Source organism: Protopterus annectens, chromosome 8.part1 (assembly GCF_019279795.1).
Source record: "Protopterus annectens isolate FY-2018-M chromosome 8.part1, PAN1.0, whole genome shotgun sequence".
Classification (NCBI taxonomy): Eukaryota; Metazoa; Chordata; order Ceratodontiformes; family Protopteridae; genus Protopterus; species Protopterus annectens.
Genome location: NC_056742.1, coordinates 149962027 through 149982282, shown reverse-complemented (window position 1 = coordinate 149982282; position 20256 = coordinate 149962027). Strand labels below are relative to the sequence as shown.

General features: G+C 39.1%; 1 protein-coding gene across 1 annotated transcript in view; it reads right to left on the bottom strand.

Moving 5' to 3' along the window:
• The window catches only part of PKD1L2 (polycystin 1 like 2), a 1522374-nt gene that overhangs the window by 597246 nt on the left and 904872 nt on the right, over nt 1-20256 (bottom strand). Inside the window, exon 28 of the mRNA XM_044081586.1 lies at nt 17743-17973. Within this exon, the coding sequence (XP_043937521.1) occupies nt 17743-17973 (231 nt within the window). The remainder of the gene's footprint in view (nt 1-17742; nt 17974-20256) is intronic.

Below are 20256 nucleotides of genomic sequence, written 5' to 3'. Positions count from 1 at the left end.
GGGACATTGGAATGGCTGCAGGGGAGTCTCCATTTGACCATGATTTTGTGAGGGAGGGGTATCAAACTCAGACAGCCTTGGTTGAACTATACCTCTCAGTTGTCCATATCTTTGCAGAATTAATAGATATTTGCTGCTTATTTTTGGTTTGTTCCTCATAAAATTTGTGGTTTTCTAGCAAATCATTTAGGAATGAAGCCATTAAATGACAGACACTGAGTTTCTGAGTTTCAGATGTCATAACCTTCAGAAAAATGCATGCTAATGCAAGACTGTCTAAGTTTATACAAGAGCAATTTTTAGTAGTGTTTGTATGTTCCCCAATATATTTGGCCTTGTTCAGATTTCCTGCATTAAGAGGTTGAGAGGTACATGCAAATCACTTTGCAGATTGGGAATATCCAAACATCTCAATTGTCCCCAATTCTGGCTCAAAATGTTGCTCTCCCTAATAATCCCTCCTCCAAAATGGCAATTTTGGAAGAAAATGTGGAGGGTTTACAATTATAACTGTAATGATCAGTTATAGATTACCTTTATTTCAGAAATGCATGTGGATGCTCTTATTTTGTTAGCTGCTTCAAGTTAACTGTTAATATTAAAAGGTGTCCCTTTTTGACAGGTATTTTGCATCACATTTTGGTCTGTTTTTCATAAAATTGTGGTTTCTGGCAAATTAGTGGCAAGTCATTAAAGATTGAAGTTAGAAAATAATGGCAGACATTTGAGTTTCAGATTTTATACCCTTCAGAAAATTTGTACTAATGCAAGATCTACCTGTTCTATTAAGTTAATAAGAGCAATATTTAAAAATTGGCCTTATTTTTGGGCCTGTGTCCCACTTCTAGTTCTATGTATGGCTTTGTCCAGATTTCTTGCTCTGAAGTTGAGAGGTAGGAGTGTCAGAGCCATCACAGTCAGCCAGAGACATTTCAAATTATGACATACTTATTGCACCCCAGCCCCATTGTAGTGGCTCGGGATGTGTCCAAGGAAGGCAAAAAGCAGTTATGCAGTAAGTGTGCAGAGTATTCCCCCATCCAAGGTAGATCACAAATACGACCGTGGCTTTTCATCTGTCCTTGATTTTGCAAAATGTTCTGGTTTTCTATCAGATTTTTATACTGTTGATTTATGCTTCTTATTATTCAGGAACTGCATGCTATCACAGTGTCCTGTTGCTCTGTTTAAGTAGCCATGGTTTAATGAACATCAGGTAAGCTTGTCGGAGATTGTAAGATGCAAGTAAGCTTTAGTAAGCTTGTCGGACATTGTAAGATGCAAGTAAGCTTTAGTAAGCATATTGTTGAAGAATTGCCAGTATTGAAAGCCTTTTCGTTGTTGCCATGCAGAGAATATTTACATAGCTAGATAATGTATAAGCCTTGGGTGTTGAAATGCATATGACAGTATTTGTAATAAAAGGACAGGATAACAGCGTTTTCAGAAGCTCATTACATTTTATTGGAGACCAGTGTCTGTGTGTTAGTACACTTGTAGTTGGGTGGCTTTAATGGTATATGGTAAATAAGCATTGCTACCTTACTTAAAAGCCAAGCCCTGCAACAACTAGCTCCACACTGAAGTCAAAACACAATAGCTCTGGTGGGTAAATGTACTCTGTAGTAATCAAAAAAAGGCAAATGTTTGAAATAACTACAGCTTATGTGCAAACACAATAGGTAGTGATGAAACAATGCTCTGCTAAAAATGCTTTAATGCTCCACATTGCTGAGCTGCAATCACTAGCTACCAGGATTTCACCCACTTCAGATCAAGCACGGTGCCGTTCAGTGCAACCTTCCCAGAACTAATTCAAGTCTGACCAGAATTATTTGGTGTGTGTATAAGAGGGAGGTAGCATACCCTCAGCTGTCCAGATTTTTGCCCCATATTCCTCTTAAAAAGGATTGAAGTTGCTAAATAATGAGATTTCAGTTTTAGATGTCATGTCATTTAGAAAAATGCATACTAACACAAATCCTGTTACTTTTGCAATTTTCTAAGTTTCTGAGAGCCATATTTATAATCTGTCCCTATTTATTTTAGGCTTTGTCAAGATTTCTTGCACTAAGGGTGAGGCCTTGAGGGGTGTGGTATCTTTGTAAGAGAGAAAGTGAAATGCCCAAGTTAGAGTTAGCAGGTGGAATTTTCAAGTGCATTTTCAAGGAACTGTGAGTTTTAAGGGAAGCGAAGTTCACTGCTGCTCATGCCAAGTCTATTTACAATGTGCAACCATTTTGTTTAGCAAATGGTATCTCTATTGTGGTATAAAGTTTTAAAGCTATGTTAGTAGCACCACAAGTAGAATACTTGCATCTTAATGTAAAGGCTTGAGGTTCTATTCCTACAGCATATACATTTGTATGCTGCAGTCCTCAGGATGTCCTCCTTTGGATGAGATGCCTAATAACTATGAACCTGTTTTTCAGCTTGTCATCCATTTTCTATTGCAATATACCAGCTTACCATTTTTTTTAATTTAACATAGGCAATTTATTCTTTGACGGCAGGCACTGAATTTGTAGATGAAACACTGAAATATACAGTTTTCTAGCAACAACATCTTCATTAGTTTCAGATATCTTTAATGTGGAATTATTCAGATTACTTTTACTTCGGCAGCGACACTCAAACAAGTGTTGCTGTATAATACAAGGGATATAATTCAATTATATATTATAATTAATACAATCAGGTAAATCAAATAACTTTTGCATGGCCCTAACGGTGTGCAAGGAGCCTATTGCTTAAACAGTTCAAAGGTAAATAACCTGCCACTGGCCAGATGCATTTTCTTTGAATGTGGGTTTCAATGCCGTTTCATTGAATGTGAGTTTCAAAAGTAGAGAAGCTTTAATGCCAAGTCTGTTTTCATTGTAAGACTATTGCTTTGTTTAGGTTTAGTAAATGTCTCAGTGTTTGGGCTATAATGTTTGAAATAAAAGTTGTAAATTAAATCCAACTGCCTGTAATCATTGTAGAACTAAAGCATAACACAGTATGCACACAGATTTGAACAGTGTCTACAGTAAATGGGGAGAAATAGCCAAGTAATGGGACACTGGAATGGTTGTGTGGGCGGGGCTTGGGGTGGGTGGACTTGGGCGGGGCTGTGTTGGCAGGGGGCGGGGCGAGATATGTGGGTGGGGCTCTGGGTTTGTACCCCCCTGCAAAAAATCCTGCGGGCTCCCTTGTGTCCTTGCAATCCTTTTTCCTCATGTTTAATATGGTCAAAAATGGAATCACATACAACACAAATGACCAGAAATGGCTCATCAAAAAACTCCGCTTTTTGTCCTCAGCATCTGTACGCAGATTGGCATTGTGCACCAGTGCTGAGTGATGGTGAATGATGTTTCAAATCATATGCAAAATTCACCAACACTAGTCCATTTACCTTCACACAAACATGTTCAAATCTGCTGTTCTATAGGAATACAGAGTAAAGACACTACTTTGAAATGGTTACTCTAAAGGTTCCTAGGATGCTGGATGTAATGAACTAGAAGTTCTTTTGTGGTTTGTTGAAATATTTCTCCTGCCTTTAGACTGCTGTTTTTGCATGGTATCAAGGGTTCAGTTACAGCTGTATGTTAAATTATTATTTCATGTCATTTTATATTTCTATCATATGTTTAATTGCAAAAGTCTGCATTTATCTCCATTTACCACACTTCATGAACACAGCATTTGGATATTCCAGCAAGAAACCATTTGCAAAAACATTCAATTCCCAAAAGGGAGACTTAGTAAACCACCCTTATCCTGCTTATGTCTTAACCTTGTTTCTACTATCCTTCCCCTTCTTGCTCCCCATAGCAAGCACTTTATTTTACAGAGCATAATAATGAGGAAACACCGAAGAGTAACACAGCATAAATATGGTCCTAAATGTTCCATAGGCAAAATTCTAGGTATTTCTCTCTCTCTCCACCTCTCTATGCCTCTCCTCATCCCCTCTGCTTCAGTAAGTTGTTATTGCCCCTTGGGAATTAGGAATTCCTTTCTGGTATGCTAAGATAATGCCCAGATCTATAGACTGATTTTTGCATACTTTCAAAGATTCTAATCCAAATATACTATGCAAACTGTTGCTAACTGTTTTTATTAGACTATTTTATGTATAGCTGTTGCCTACATATTGTTTTGAGCCATCATTTACCTGCTTCTGTCATAATCTACTTGCTCCCTGCCTCCCTCACCTCCTCGCTATGTCTTCTCCCCCATTCTGTGTCATCAGACTATCTCCTTAGCACTTGTGCAATGCCTGGTACTAAGCAGCACCTGTAACTTAAGGGAAATGGCAGTACACAGTCTATGGCAAAATCTTGCGTGTTTTTGCCTTTGGCTGCATTACTCTGATGCCCTGCATACTGCTATGCTTAGCCTCCCTACATGATGTACAGCAAGTTTAATCTTCTCTTGAACAGGTTGAAGTGTTAAATGTAAATAATACAGGATGTTCCAATGGCAAATTTTGGAACAGAAATACGCTGCCCAAAAATTCCTGGCTTCATGACAAATGTGTAAATCATGACAAATAACACCTTAAGAAAAATCTATGTTCTGCACCAGATCATTTATTATGCTGATGACTGTAATGTACACCTTACATATTGTTAAAATTGTGATTAATAGGATGAAGCCTGATGACTGTCCCTTCAAAGTAGTACAATTAAGTTTGTGATGCAACATTTCCTGTCTGGTGAGTTGATATAATTCACATGTCTGTAAAATTGCTTTTGGCATAGTGTCAGGGGTTCGAATCCAGAAATGTGTGAAAGTCATATTTAATGTTTTATTTATATTACTAGTATGTGTGTAAGTATTGTCTACATGTCTTATTAACCCACCATTATGCTGCTTATGTCTTAAACTTGTTTCTACTTTTTGAATCCTGCTTGATCCCTATTGGAAACATTTGTTTGTTTATAGCATAACAGCATATCAGGAAAAACAACAGTAACACACCACAAAGATGTTAAAAATGGTTAAGAAAGATATCACATTCTTTGGCTGTCTCTATGCCTGTCTTCACGTCTCTCTCTGCTCACACTTCTGTATCATCACTTTTTTATTATTGCATATTTATTATGTTACTGGATGTAACATATGTGTTCAAGATTTTACAATTGTCATGACAGCAATGAGGACTAATACATACGTACATTCATTCTCCTTTGCTTCGATCTGTTGTCATATTTGAACTTTGTGATGTATGTGTTCGTATGTGGCTTGATAATACTCAGGTCTGTAAATTTGTTTTGGAATATTGTCAAGGTTTGAATCCAGATTTATGCCAAAGTGCTAGTGAATGTTTTGTATGACTCCTTTTTGTGCAAGTGTTGGCTACACATTTCATTAACATACCTTTCCTAATGCATTAATGTGCTTGCTCCCTGGTGGGAACACTGTCTTGTACAGATCATGACTGAATAATTATGATAACAAACTAAAGAGTAACATATCACAAAGCTTTGCAGAAATAAACCACAAGCAATTCTCTTCCTATGTCTCTATCCCTGTTGTCTAGTCTCTCTTTCCCATTTAGTGTCCTCAACTTTTGTGCAACACTTGGCAATGTGCACCAACAGCGACTGATGGTAAATATTCTTTAAAGTCTTATGGCAAAAGCTGAGTTTAATTTCAGCCGCAGTAGCAGGGTTAACATCACATAAATGTGCTTACCCATGCTGCACTATACAAATAAAGAATGATAGTACTATTGTGAGGCAGTTTGTGTAACATATGTATTATATTCATAGATGTCTTACACACCTTATGGGAGGTAACACCTGTCCTTACTGTGATGAAGGCTGATGCCTACATTTTCCCATGTTTCAGTCTGTTGTCAGTGTCCCTTTAAATGTATCCTTTACAAGACAGATTTCTTGAGTCCTATGTGTTGAGATGAGATAATCCTTCTGTCTGTAGACTTTTATTTTATACTGCCAAAGGTTTTAATTCAAACAGATGTCATAAATGTATTTAATGTTTTCACATATTAATAGTATGCATTTAAGTATAGACTGCATATACTTGCATACTTATTAGTATATATGTAAGTATATGCTGCATATGTTCTCAAACAGTATCCTACTTAGGTCCTCATCAAATGTCTACCCTCCTACACAGTCTTCTATCATATTGGAGACACTTTATTGTACACAGCAATACATTTGTATTGTACAAAGGTGAAAAGGATGTACACATTTCACATGTTAATGTTTGTTGCCATCATTACTACCTTTCAAAATGTCTTGAGAATCATTTGCAATTGGAGGCACTATGAAAATCCATAGATTTGTTTTTGTAAATTTATATAGGTCAGAAAATGCAGGAAAATACAACACAACACAAATATATGTAGAAATGAACCATAAACAAATCTCTTAGTGTGTCTGTATGTGTATCCCTGTTTCCAAGTATCCCCCTGTTCCCACCCTTCCTCTGTCAAATAAACTTTCTTGATTAAATACTGTTTCCATAACTCATGTTTCTGCAAGCAATAACATAGTTGGTCCCTCATGCTCTTTAGAATACACATGTATCATATGTATAAGGAGTGAAGGACTACAACTGTCATGGTAAATGTATAAATCATGACACATGAAAGTGACCATAACACGTATCTGTTCTGTATTCTGTCAGATTCAGACATAGTTGTAAGTTGCTGCTTATTTGCTTGAAGGTGGCATGGAACTCCATAAAATACTGTTAATTCCCATGCTAAGTTAATCACCTAAAGATATGCTTATGCATGTGCTAATACTTTGCTATCAGGCACTCATATGAACTTGTCAGCAGTGCGCTTCAGGGACAGAGTAAAAAAATATTACAACAAAGAATTATGTGAGTAGGTTATACAGATTCTGCATGTGTTAATGGAATTTTGTAACCAAGGTATCTAAATTTCTCAGTGATGTTGACTCAGTTAATACAGTCTGGTAATGCATGTTTGTACTCCACCAGTTACACTTGCATGTTTATTACAATGGTGTGTAACTTTTTCACACATAATCCATAAGCAATACTCAACAGTGCATTGTCATATGTCTGTTTGTATGGCTAATGCAGATTGTCCAAGCATGAGCTAATACAACTGACTGACAGAATAAATGGCTAATATTTACAATACACTCATCCTGGGATGAACTGTCATGAATGTTTACTTGACAATCCACTGTTTTGTAATTGTGATTGTCATTGAAACAGTGACAGGTCTTTGAAACAGTTACTGGGAAACAGACACATATCAGTCACTGTAATGTAATGTACATGAATAACAATATATAAATGTTATCAGAGCAGTATGTAATCACATGTTGGAAGCATATTGCCATTATATTGCTCATTCCAGAAACATACACTTACCAAAAGAAAAACGTGATGCACACTAGCTGACCTCAAAACACTGATAATTTGATACTTGCAAATGTGCATTTTCACATATTTCCAGTCAGACCTCTCCTATGGTACTTGCATTTCACACTGTGTTATCTAGATTGTGTAACAAGTCAGGTAGGTGGTTCAAATCTGACATTAGAGAATATGTGCGTGTGTGTGTGTGTGTGTGTGTGTGTGTGTGTGTGTGTGTGTGTGTGTGTGTGTGTGTGTGCTAGGTCCACTTCCACTAAGGAGAAAAATTTAACTTTGGACACAGCTCTCTCTAAAGATTACCCCCTTTTAACACCTTCATCTTCTATGTGATACAATAATGAGGTCATCAAAAGTGTACTCTCTCTCTCCTTAAAAGTCATACTCATCCTATGGCACCTGCAATTCATACTGTGCTCTCTAGATTGTGTAACTAGATAGGTAGGAGGTTCAAGTCTCACAGTGGTGAACTTGTCTGTGTGGCTTAAGTGTTAGTTATGTACAGCTTCATCAAAGAAGAGGTGTATCTATTTCATTTCAGGAGAAACACTTAAACTGGGACAGGACTAACCATATCTCACGTTTACCACAGACATCTTTTCTGCAACACAGTAATGGGACCATCCTTTCATAAGTGCACTCTCTAAATAAAAAAGTCAGAATTCTCCTGTGGCACTTGTGGTTAATACAGTGTTTTCTATATTGTGTAAGCAGATAGGTTGGGGGGTTGAATCCAACAGTGCTGAATTTGCAAGAGTGTGCATGTGTGTGGTTTAAGTGCCAGGTATGTATAGCTTCTTCAACATAAGTGTTCTATTGACTTCCACTCAGGAGAAACATTTACATAGTGAGAAAACCCCACCATCTCTTTAGCTCACTTTTACCACAGACATCTTTTCTGCAACACACTAAAGAGGTAATCCTTTCATAACTACACTTTCTCACTATAACAGTCAGCCTTCTATGGCCCTTCCAATGAATACTGTGATCTTTAAATTCTTTAACTAGATAGGTGGGGAGTTCAAATCCAAAATTGCTTGAATAGTATGACTGTCATGTAAAATTGGCCCCATGAAAGTAACACATATGTAAACTTCCACTTAGGAGATGTATTTTTAGTGGCAGAAGTATACCAAATACATTTATATTATCCCAGGCAGTACAAAGTTTTGGTAACACAATGTTTCCATCATACTTTCAAAACTGCTCTATCTCACTGTTATATTATGACTCATCCTGTGGCACTGGCTGTTGATGCTGTGCTCTCTAGACTGTGTAAGTAAATGGATAGGTAATTTGAATCCTGTAATGGCTGACTACTGCGAGTGTGTGTTTCTGTCATGCTGTATAGAAAAGGCTTCAAGTGTATATAGGATGTGTATCTGTGCATTATTATAGTGCTCTTCACTACCTTTGTTCCTTTTTAGCAGAAACATCACCCTATTAAATCTGGGTGATGTCATCCATTCAAATGTGCACTGTCATAATTGTAAACCAATATCTCATGTGGCGCTTGTGATTCAGGCAATGTTCTATACAATGTAGTGTTAGGTAGTCATTTCAAATGCAGCTATTAGTCCTTAGACTCAGTTGTATCAGTATGACTGTGAATGTGCATATAGGTAACAATGTCATCTCCCAGCTATCTGCTGTGTACATGTATGGGGATTCCTCTTACAAGAATGGCTGCTCATTTTTTACAGGGGAATTATGTATTTGATACTGATTATGCCATTTGATGAAAAGTACTAAGCCTTCTCGTGAAGTGAAAAAATGAGACAATGTTCTGTAAGTTGTTGACTTAGTAAACCAAATGTTTGAATCTGTGATGATCTACACATTGTGCATAATTGTCATTCTGCCGTCAAAATGATGACTGTATTATGCATCACGTGTAATGCAGTCGTTACTGTTATGGTAGAATGGCAGTGACAGTGTCGATTGCATTATGCTTCACGTGTGTGTTGGTATACCTATCATCAGGTAATGTTGTGTGATATATACCAACAGTCTTTTAAATGCATCGTAGGCACACATATCCCTTGCACCAATAACATGATGTAAAGCCTTCAAATACCCAAATATTTCACAATTGTGACAGCAATTCTACTGTGTCATGTTCATTCTTCACAATATCATGCAGCTTCTGTCATTATAGAGTCAGGTGTTCAAAACCCACATTGTGTGATCATTATGTGTCCTTATACTGTTATGCATGAATGATGTCTACCATAGTAATAATGTGTACAATTACAGTGGGAGAGGCCTCCCCATCCCTTTTATCTCATACAGATTGTTTGCAATACAATCATGTGATATAATTATTTCACATAGATTAAGTCTCACAGTTGCGTTAAGAATTCCACTGTTGTGCATGTGAGTCATACACATTTTATTAGTCAGTGGATTTACATAGCTTGCTGTTCAAGTCCAGCAAAGGGCAACATTACATGAATGTACTGATGTTATACAAACACCACTGCATCAGGTTATTATTATCTAATTGTATGCTGGGCAAACAAATATAAACACATTTTGTAATTTTCATGGCAGTGAAACAATTGTTCTGGGAATGTCATGGTGTGAGTACTCCTCTGGTGCATGCATTGAGTACTGACAGTATAGAATATCAACACAGAGAAAGTGTGGTGTAATTCTGGGACAGTCTGTGAACAAATAGAACAGAAAATCTTCCTTGGTCAAGAAACATTGATACTGGACTGCTTACAGTTGTATGAACATTAAGATAGATACCTTCTTTACATCATTCTGACAAAATTAATATTGTACAAATTATCATCAAAAGTCCTTTCTTACTTCCTGCATGAATTTCAGTTACTTGTGACAAGCTCCATTGTTATATCATGTGGCAGACACAGTCAATAGACAGCTCTCTAGACTATGAAGTGTGATAGGCAGGGGTTTGAATCTGGCAATATCTGTAAGATAACTGTGTCAGACAGGAGTTTCTTAGGTAAAGAAAGTAGTTATGGTACAGTCAGAGGGCCACGTTTTTAAGGCCATATGCTCCAAGGTAGGGGATCCATACTCACAACAATAGGAAAATACTGTAAGCCCTTCAAAGGTGTTCTTCATTCTTCTTCTTTTGGCTTTTCCCAGATAGGGGTCACCACAGTGGATCACCTTGTCCGCTCATGATTGGCAGTGGAGTTTTACGGTATAGAGTTGCCAGCCCGGCGCCCAACCTTCCACAGAAGGCACAGACACGCACACACTCACACCTAGGGCCAATTTAGAGTGTCCAATCCACCTGCAGTATGTCTTTGGGATGTGGGAGGAAACCAGAGCACCCAGAGGAAACCCACATAACCACAGGGAGGACATGCAGACTCTGCACAGAAGGCACCCCAGCCAAGGATTGAAACCGGAGAACCTCTTGCTGTGAGGCAAGGGTGTTCTTCATTACGCAAACAATATGCCTATTTCTGGGGCATTAATGGTCAATATGCAGCTAATATCTGTACTGGCATGTGTTTGAGTCTGGCAAGATGGATATGTTGAGCATGTCATTGTTTGCTCACAGGCATTACTTATTTTCCAAATAATAATGCTCTGTATTGAATGTCTTTATCCAAACATTTATGCATCACTATAAATCTTTTCTTCACATTGTAGAACTTTATAGGACATGAGAGCTTACATAACATTTCTTACTGTATGGCATGCTGCAAGATCATCAGAAAGCATGATTGGTCTTGTTTTATTACACTTTTTTGTGTTGCTGTTGTTTACTTGCTATCATCATAATTCCTTGTGAGCATGCCCAGTATAATGATGTAGAAAATGTACAACATTTACGACTGGGGACCTTGAACTAAATGACATGTCATGAGATTTGTGTTGTCATTTGTGACTTTTGCCTTTTGAGTGTTATTATATCACTGATTAGCATTTGCATGAATATGCAACACATGCTTGTGTAATACACATTGTTTTAAGTTAATATACACTCATTTCTGTTGTTGCAAATGAGAACAAACTTTCTTTTGGCTTCTCCCATTAGGGGTCACCACAGTGGATCACTGGTCCGCAGATTGATTGGCAGTGGAGTTTTTATGATGTTGAGTTGCCAGCCTGGCACCTAACCTTCACAAAAGGCACACACACATATGCACTTAGTGAATGTCTTTAAAACACATTGAGCCACAGTGAGGACATGCAGACTCTGCACAGAAGGCATCCAGACAAGGATTGAATCAGCGAATTTCTTGTTGTGAGGCAACAACACTAACCGCTGCATCACCATGGCTGAGTATGGTTGCAAATGACAATAACATTTCCCTTTCTGATGTGCATGGCACAACAGCTGTATGGTTCATTTCTTCTTGTTTATACATGATGAAGTGCAGAATACAGCAGTACTGTCCATTAGCAGAAATTCCCTGTGTATACATCTCATATGCAATAACTGCAGTCTGTGCAAATATTCCCTTTGTATCTACTATCCTTTCTGACTGTTATCTCAACTCAGCATTTTATTAACATTTGTATCACATTTCTCCCCTTTGTTTTACTGTTGCTTTGTGTCCCTCTCACATCCTTTGTTAGCATGTTCAATTTTATTTATGTGCATCGGTCAAGAATTGTGAACAGGATTAATTGTTATCACATCAATGTGAAAGTATTTATGTTAAAAATGCTCTTTGTGATATAAGCACATTTGACTGCATTCTCTGAGTACATTTTCCCTGTTTACCCTCCCCTCTTACTTATTTCTACAATAATCCTCATGTATTCTGTGTACATTCTCCCCATTTAACGTCTTCATTTTAATTTATTCAGTCAACTTGCCCTTACTTTCTATAAGCTGTTCGGATGTACTGGATTACTAGGTTTGCCTTCTGCTTATATCTGTGTGCTCAAGCTTCCCTGCACCTTTTCATGGCCACCAATACTTCTGCTGGTCATGAAAAGGTGCTGATAAATGTATAAACTTGATGAGCAGTAGGCATATTTAATGAGTGCTCCTGCTAATCTTGCTAACATGCATAGGTTCATAGGTTTATACTAGGCTATCTGCCCTAAGGCATTTATAAGCCTAGCCCAAAGTTTTGTGGCTTACGCCACCCCTTATATGAAAAAATACTGTACCCATTAGTTTGTTGTGCCTCTGTCCAGCAGTGACACAGAGATGATTCCCGGGGTAAACCTACGATCTCCCATCCACAGGTCAAGATTTCTCTTGAACAGAGCCAGCGAGGTGCTCTGCCTCACATGGACCGGGATTTTATTTCACAGCATAGGGAGTCTCTGAGTGATAAATCTATCCCTCCAGCACGTCCTATTTATATCCGTGCTAAGGTTTAAGTCACTTGCTCTAGTGGTTTTGGTGGATTTGGATTTTTGAGGTGGAGCATGTCCATTAATTCCGGGTTGGACATGGCCTTGTATGTCAGGCACATGTCACCTCTGAGCAGGCGGTATGCGACTGAATAGAGCTGGAGTTTCTTCAATCTGGCAGCATATGACAGATTTTGGAGTCCCTTTATCCTTTTGGTGAGGAACTTTTGGGGTCTCTCTAATTGCTGCAGATGTCGGGTGAGATACATCCCGAATGGGGCATTGTACTCGATCATTGGTCTGATAAGTGAAGAGTACAGGGGAACAATGACCTCACTAGATCTGGATGTGAATCCCTTCATGATCAGGTGGGCAATGTAGAAGGTCTTTCTAACCACTTTAGCAACGTGAGTGTCAAAAGAAAGGCCACTGTCAACCTGGGTCCCCAGGTCCCTGATAACCTCTTCTGTGCTTAGTGGATTGCCGCCTATATGGTAGCTTGGGGTTACCTTGTTTTTCCCGAAGGGTATGACTATACATTTTTTGGCGTTTAACTTCAGGCCATGGCTCTGGCACCAGCTGTCTGTTTCTGTGAGTCCCTTCTGAAGGATATCCGTGTCCGATGCACTTTCCACTATGGCGCCCAGTTTGCAGTCATCTGCAAACTTTGTCAGCCAAAGTCCTCCCATGTTGGCCTGTACTTCTGAGAAGTAGATGCCGAACAATAGGGGGCCAAGGACCGAGCCCTGTGGGACACCACTTGTGACCGGCCTGGAGTCTGACATAGCGCCAGCAACTCTAACCCTGTGGGTTCTGTCCTTAAGCCAGTTTGCAACCCATCTTGTGACATATGGGTTTACATTTAAGCTGGTAAGTTTTTCTACAATACCCAAGTGGGGTATTGTGTCGAAAGCCTTGCAAGGTCAAGGTAGGCTGTATGGACTGCCTTTCTCTCATCAATGGCCTTAGTGACTGTTTCGAAGAAGTCGACCAAGTTCAAAAGGCATGATCTGCCCTTGACGAAGCCAAACTGGGTCGGGTCCAATGTCTGCAAGTCCCCTTTATCTTTGTTTATGAGCTCCATTATGATCCTCTCCATAGCTTTGCAGACTAGACTTGTTAAGCTTATGGGGCGGTAATTACCAGGGTCCGTAGAGGCACCGCCTTTGTGGAGTGGGACCACAGTTGCCATACGCCACTCCTTGGGCACGTATCCTGTGGTAAGGCTGAGATTAAACAGCTGCCTTATGTGTGGGTTTAATTCCTCATTTAGCTTGTGTAGCACACAGCCGGGGACACCATCCGGTCCCATTGATGCTGTGTTTTAGCTTTAGAGAGCAGCTTTCACCTGCGCATTTGAGATGCCTGGGAGGCTACACTCCGCTGGGATAGTTATCCCTCCTTTGGGGGGGGGGGGGTGAAGTTTGCACTGAACCTGTCTGCCAGTATGTTGGCAATTTCTGTGGGTTCAGTGATTTTTGTATCATTTTGGACTAATTCTGAGCATATCTGGGAGTTTCCACCCAGGTTCCTAACATAGCTGAAAAAGGCCTTATGATTGTCCTTTGAATCCATGGCAATTTTTCTCTCAAAATTGGCCTTAGTTGATTTTATGAGTGCTCATATTATTTTACTAATAATGATCAGGGGTGACTTCCCTTTTATGGATTTTGTTCTATCATGTAATAGCTTTCTCCTCTTATTGTAAAGTTTGTTAATGGCTGGGGTCCACCAGACTGGACGTTTGCCCTTTGTGGAAAGAGTCTTGGTTTTATTTGGGATTGCCTGATCCATGCAGCGCTGGAGGTGTTCATAGAAGGCATTTGTAAGGGCTTCCGCAGCTTGGGTTGTGGTTTCCACTGGCTCAGGGGCCTTGAAGGATACCACACCAGTCTTGAGTAGTGTGAAGTTTGCTTTAGAGAAGTTCTTCACTGTGGTCTTTTTTGTTTGGGGTGGGGGTGGGATGTGGATTTCCAGTGAGATTAGTTTATGATCAGATCTCACCAATGAGGGATATACTTCCGGTGTGGAGCATTTTGTCCCCATGTTTGTGATAATGAGATCTAGTATATTTTCTCCTCTCGTGGGAACAGTGACTAGCTGTTCCATGGCATTTGAATTTATGAACTCCAGGAACCGTTGGGCTAGAAAGTTAGGGCTTGAGTAATGTCCCCAGTCTATATTCGGGTAGTTGAAGTCACCCAATATGATGGTGTTTGGAGATACATTTATACCCTCTAGTGTCTTCAGGAAGGCTGTGTGGGGTTCCTGAGTTTGAGAGGGTGGCCTGTAGCATGCTACAATTTGTAGAGCAGTTTTGCCTATGGTTAGTTGCACCTGGATGGTTTCCAAAGCTTCGTGCGTTGCCACCAACCTGGAGGTGTGGGTATCCTTTATGAATATGGATACACCCCCTCCTTTTGTGGTGTGGTCCGGGTTTTGGGGCCGGAACGCATGATATGAGGTAAAACCTATTATACAATTCCTCCCCTAAAACGTGCACGCTGATTGGCCAGCCCAACCAGCGTGCCCGTTGTAAATCCCTCAATATACTAATGGAAAAAGGTCCGGTCGCCCGGACTTTTTCTGTTAGTATAAAACACTGTCTCGCTATGTTAAAAGAGTTTAACATAGCGACAGGTTTAAAAAAAGCAACGGAGATCTCCGTTGCTTTTTTTAAAGCTGTCTCGCTATGTTAAACTCCTTTAACATAGCGACACAGTGTGTAAAAAGCAACGGAGATCTTGCGATCTCCGTTACTTTTTTTTTAAAGCTGTCTCGCTATATTAAATGGGTTTAAAGCTGTCTCACTATGTTAAACCCATTTAACATAGCGAGACAGCTTAAAAAAAATAAAAGCAATGGAGATCGCAAGATCTCCGTTGCTTTTTACTGTTTCGCTATGTTAAATGGGTTTAACATAGCGAGACAGCTTTATAATAAGCAACGGAGATCTCCGTTGCTTATTTTAAAGCTGTCTCGCTATGTTAAACCCATTTAACATAGCGAAACAGTGCTTTTGCCCACAGCTCTGATGTACTGCGTAGGCATGCGCGGTACATCAGAACTGCCGCAGAATACCAGACAGCTGCGGAAGGGCAGTAAAGAGGCATTATACAATGCCATTATTTAAGAAAAGTAATTATTTCTTTTCTTAAATAATGTCATTATATAATAATAACCACTTCTGGGTGTGGGTAATGCTGTATTTACCCACGGTTGGCTTTGTTTGGTCCCTCGGGCGAAACCACGCCAACCGTGGGTAAATCCAGCATTACCCACACCCAGGCGTGGGTTATTGCTATAATAGTGCCGGGGTGCTCTCAGGAGCCTTGAACCAGGTTTCAGTTACAGCACAGACATCGATGTTCTCCATACTGAGAAGGGCCTCGAGTGCGTGCATTTTGAGATTTAGACTTCTGGCATTTCGCAGCATGCTTAAATCATGTAGACTTAACATAAAGCGTACAAAATTGTTAATGTATCCCAGGGAATATCTTAATTAGGAGCTTAAGCTATAGCTCTCTAAAAGAGGCAGAGGAGTAAAGATGTGGGTAGCTGATTATTATATTTGTGTCCTACTGTAGGCCTCATATATATGGTGCCTTTCTTTTGTCTTAAACAGGGATAGTTGCATATGTTAATGATGAATGACTGCACATTGCATGTAGAATCAAGGCTGTGAGCTGATAACGAGCTATTTCCTGAGGTGCAGGGTTTGATTCCCTCAGCTATCATTTGCCAAATGTGTGACCTTGAGCAAGTCATTTAACCAGACAGTAGTTAGCAGCAATTAGAAATTTGGGCTAGGTTCTTTAATGGTCTCTTGGACTGTATGCTGGTAACTACCTATTAACATATGACATAACAAGTGGGAAGGCTTGCATGTTTGAGAAATGATTTTGTTGCTTAATTAAGGCACATTATTGTGAAACAATGTAAATAAAGGCAGATATATCATGTCCTGGAAAGGAAACAGTAACTAGTTCAGGGAATTAGCTGCAATGACGGTGTGTTCCTGGGTTAAAATGGGAATTAAAGGATACCTTCCTTCTCTGCTACACTGCAAGATTTTCTGTTCATTTGACAAGTTGCTGTTGATGATGTGTATTGAGCAAAGACTCTTCAACTATTCACAGCTATATTTCATCTTAGGCATTTAGTCATCTGGCAAATTTCATACTTCAAAAATTCAAATTAAATATTTAAGGTTGCTTTTTAGGATATTATTATGTATAAATTTTAAATGTATCATTGGCTATGCTGTTAAAATGTTATTGTCCATGTAATATCGACTTCCTTATTGTTATTAATACTCTTTCAATAATATAGCGGATTTTGATTGGATCACTGATCATAACTGAGTTATTATGTAATCAAGACAGAGATGTCAAGAAATTCACCTCAAGAGCAAAGCTCAAGCACAAGGGGTCACGTTGAGGTAAAAATGCAAGTGTGACAACTTATTCTGGAATTACATATAGTACAAAACCTGATGTCTACAGGTTAAAGGAGGTTCATACATTGCTTCCAGTAGTTTTATATTTTAATGGTTTTACTTCTGAAATAAATGGTCTGAATAAAACTTTTAATTCTGTACAATACCAGAAAGCACTTTCAGGTAAATCCCTGGAGAGCCTTATGGAGGTTATGTAATTCTTTTATTATTATTTTATTGTTTTGAAAAATGGCAGAAATTATTTGTACAAAATACAGCACAGAAATCCACAACTGAATGCAACTTTCAATTTTTTTCCAATTACACGATTTATCTAAATCTCATGACTAATCTCAGTAATCTCATGACTAAGATCCCTTAATGTTCCACTGAATACAAAATGTGAAGCCATCATAGATGCCTTTTATTCTTATTTAGCAACCTTTTGTAATGCATCTCTTGTCTGTCTATGATCCTGTATATTAAGCAGCCCTGAAATTGGCATCCTTTGTCCTGGAGTTTTTTTTTCTTTTTTCTGAATAGTCAGCATTTTAAATTATGCATACTGAAGCACAATGCACTATTCGGTAACTTCTTTAAAATAATATTTTTGCTTGACTTACTTTGGAAGAATACTGAATATCTTTTCTTCTTGCCCATACAACAACAAGGATATATAGCAGAAAGATGCTTCCAACAGTAGTGACCACTACAGGATTGTTAACAAATGTTGCAAATAATTCCACAGTCTTACTGACGTCAATGACATTGGGCATCACAAAGAACGAACTGGCAAAGAACGTTAGGTGGTTACAGAGGCACTGTGTACTTGAAGCAGTCGTCTTTGGGCCAACCTAGAAGGCAAACAAGTAACAAATGTTCAAAGTACAGTCCAGCAGCACTATATACTATCGTTTTGCTGTCTTCTACCACAGAGTTCATTTCATGCAGCTAAAGAAGAACTAACGATGAACATCTCGCAGATGAAGCTTATGTACAAGGGTAAGATATGTATAAGCAAGTAAACTAGTCTTCTCACATAACCATGACTCTAGTAAAACAAAATATTTACATTTAGTGCATCTCAAGGTCAATTTCATTTTATTATTCAGAGCTTAAACAACATTATCCAGTTGCACAAAACCAGAGTAAAACGGTGTTAACAATACTGTGGTATACTCCCAGTGAGTAGTGTGGAATATGTGGAGCTGCAGTCTTGAGGCAGTGTGGGAGAAACAACTTGTACATTTGCTCAGTGTGAAGGAGGCCTGGCTCTATTCTTAGAAAAGGAAGTGCTAAAGATAAAGAAAAGAGAAGCTGCTGCTGAGAAAAAGAAGACACTGACAAAGAGTTAGAAAGCAAAGTCTTGGGGACAAGAGCCTGAATGGCAGAGATACACAGGCTGAAGTCCTGAAAACAGAAATGCTCAGACTGGAAGTATCCTTATACTCAAGTATGCAATGAGCAATTGGCTTTCACATTGAGGAGCACACCCCTGCAACCACACGTAAGAGCCCAGTAGGCAGCCATTAACCTTTCTTGTACCATCCACACATAATAAAACCCAAAGTAAGGAGCTACACCCATGGATTTGCACTTTCCTACTATCTCTGCAGCCAGCTTGGTGGATTTGGGCATCCTTAGGCAATTTAGCAGTTGTCTCATGCTTACTAATTACTACCTAATTCTAAAGCAAACTGGCATGGTATGTGAGAGATGTAGTTACACGATGTCACTGGAGGCAAAGCCCTCACTTACCAACACAAACATCAAGCAAGTTGTCAATAACACACCCGACACATATGGTATGAACCAGACACACAGAGCCACATATGCCGAGGCTCTTAAATGCAATCTTCCAAAACTGCAAAGGCCTCCCAGACAAATCAAACAAAATAAGTATCCTCAGGAACCTCAAAACCACTCTGCTAAGACAACAAGAAGGATAAAAAGGCATCACAAGGTATTTTAACTTCTAAGCCCATAAGGCAAACCACCACAAAACACAATACTTTAGTCATAGGAGATTCTATTGTGAGGCACACATATGTCCAGTTACCAGGCTTAGCAAGGGGAGTGTCATGGTCAGCTTGTTGTCAGGAGCCAGGATCCTCTTGATCTCGCATACATACAAGTCATTCCACCATAAGTTCCAGTGTGACTATGTCATAGTTCATGTGGGTGTAAATGACCTGAGTTGTACCTCCCTGGATTATATGAAGATAGATATGATAGAACTCTGAGACTGTGCTTAACAGGTCGGTATGAGCCTAGCATTGAGTAGTATATTGCCATCTCTAAGGATGATGCCACAGTACAAATACAAGATAACTGCCTTTAATAATTGGCGTATTTTCTGGTGTTATTCCAAGGGGGGGGCAATATTTGTCTGCCTGGGAGGATATAGTGGACAGACCACACTGCTTTAATAGGGATAATCAGTACTCTGCACCAGTCTGCCCTAGGTTTTCAAATATTGGTTAAAACCTTGTCCACCCCAAAGTGCTTTTTTTAGGCAGTTCCATCTTGATAAACCTACTGACATAGCTAAACTGACTCAGAAAAATATGAAGGTGTTACTGCTCAATGCAAGGAGTCTATGCAAGAAACTCCACTCCTGGAAGTTTTCCTCATACTGGAGAAAGTAGACATATGTACAGTTACTGAGACTTGGGCTACAGCTTGCCTATAATGTCTTCCACACATTTGGACTAGCTACTACACAGGTAAGGTTTAAAGGTGGAGGAATCTCAATTTACATCAAACACGAGCACACTTCAAGCATACTTTTCATCCTGTAAGTGCAGGAAATCTGGATAAAGCCAAACATAATGGGGGAAGAGGTAAAGTCCCAAAAATAAGGACAGTTTTTGAATATTGCTCTTATAAACTTTAGAAAATTAATACACTAAAGGATTTTGTGCAAGTATGCATTTTTCTGAATGATATGAAATCCATACCTCTCAACCTATTAGCAGAAGAAATATGGACAGAGACTAAAATAATGGGGGGGGGGGGGCAAAAGTCCAAAGCTAGGGACAGATTTTGAATATTGCTCTTATAAACTTAAAAAAGTTGCTAGAATAAAATGATTTGTGGTAGCATGCATTTTCTGAAGTACACTAAGTCTGAAACTC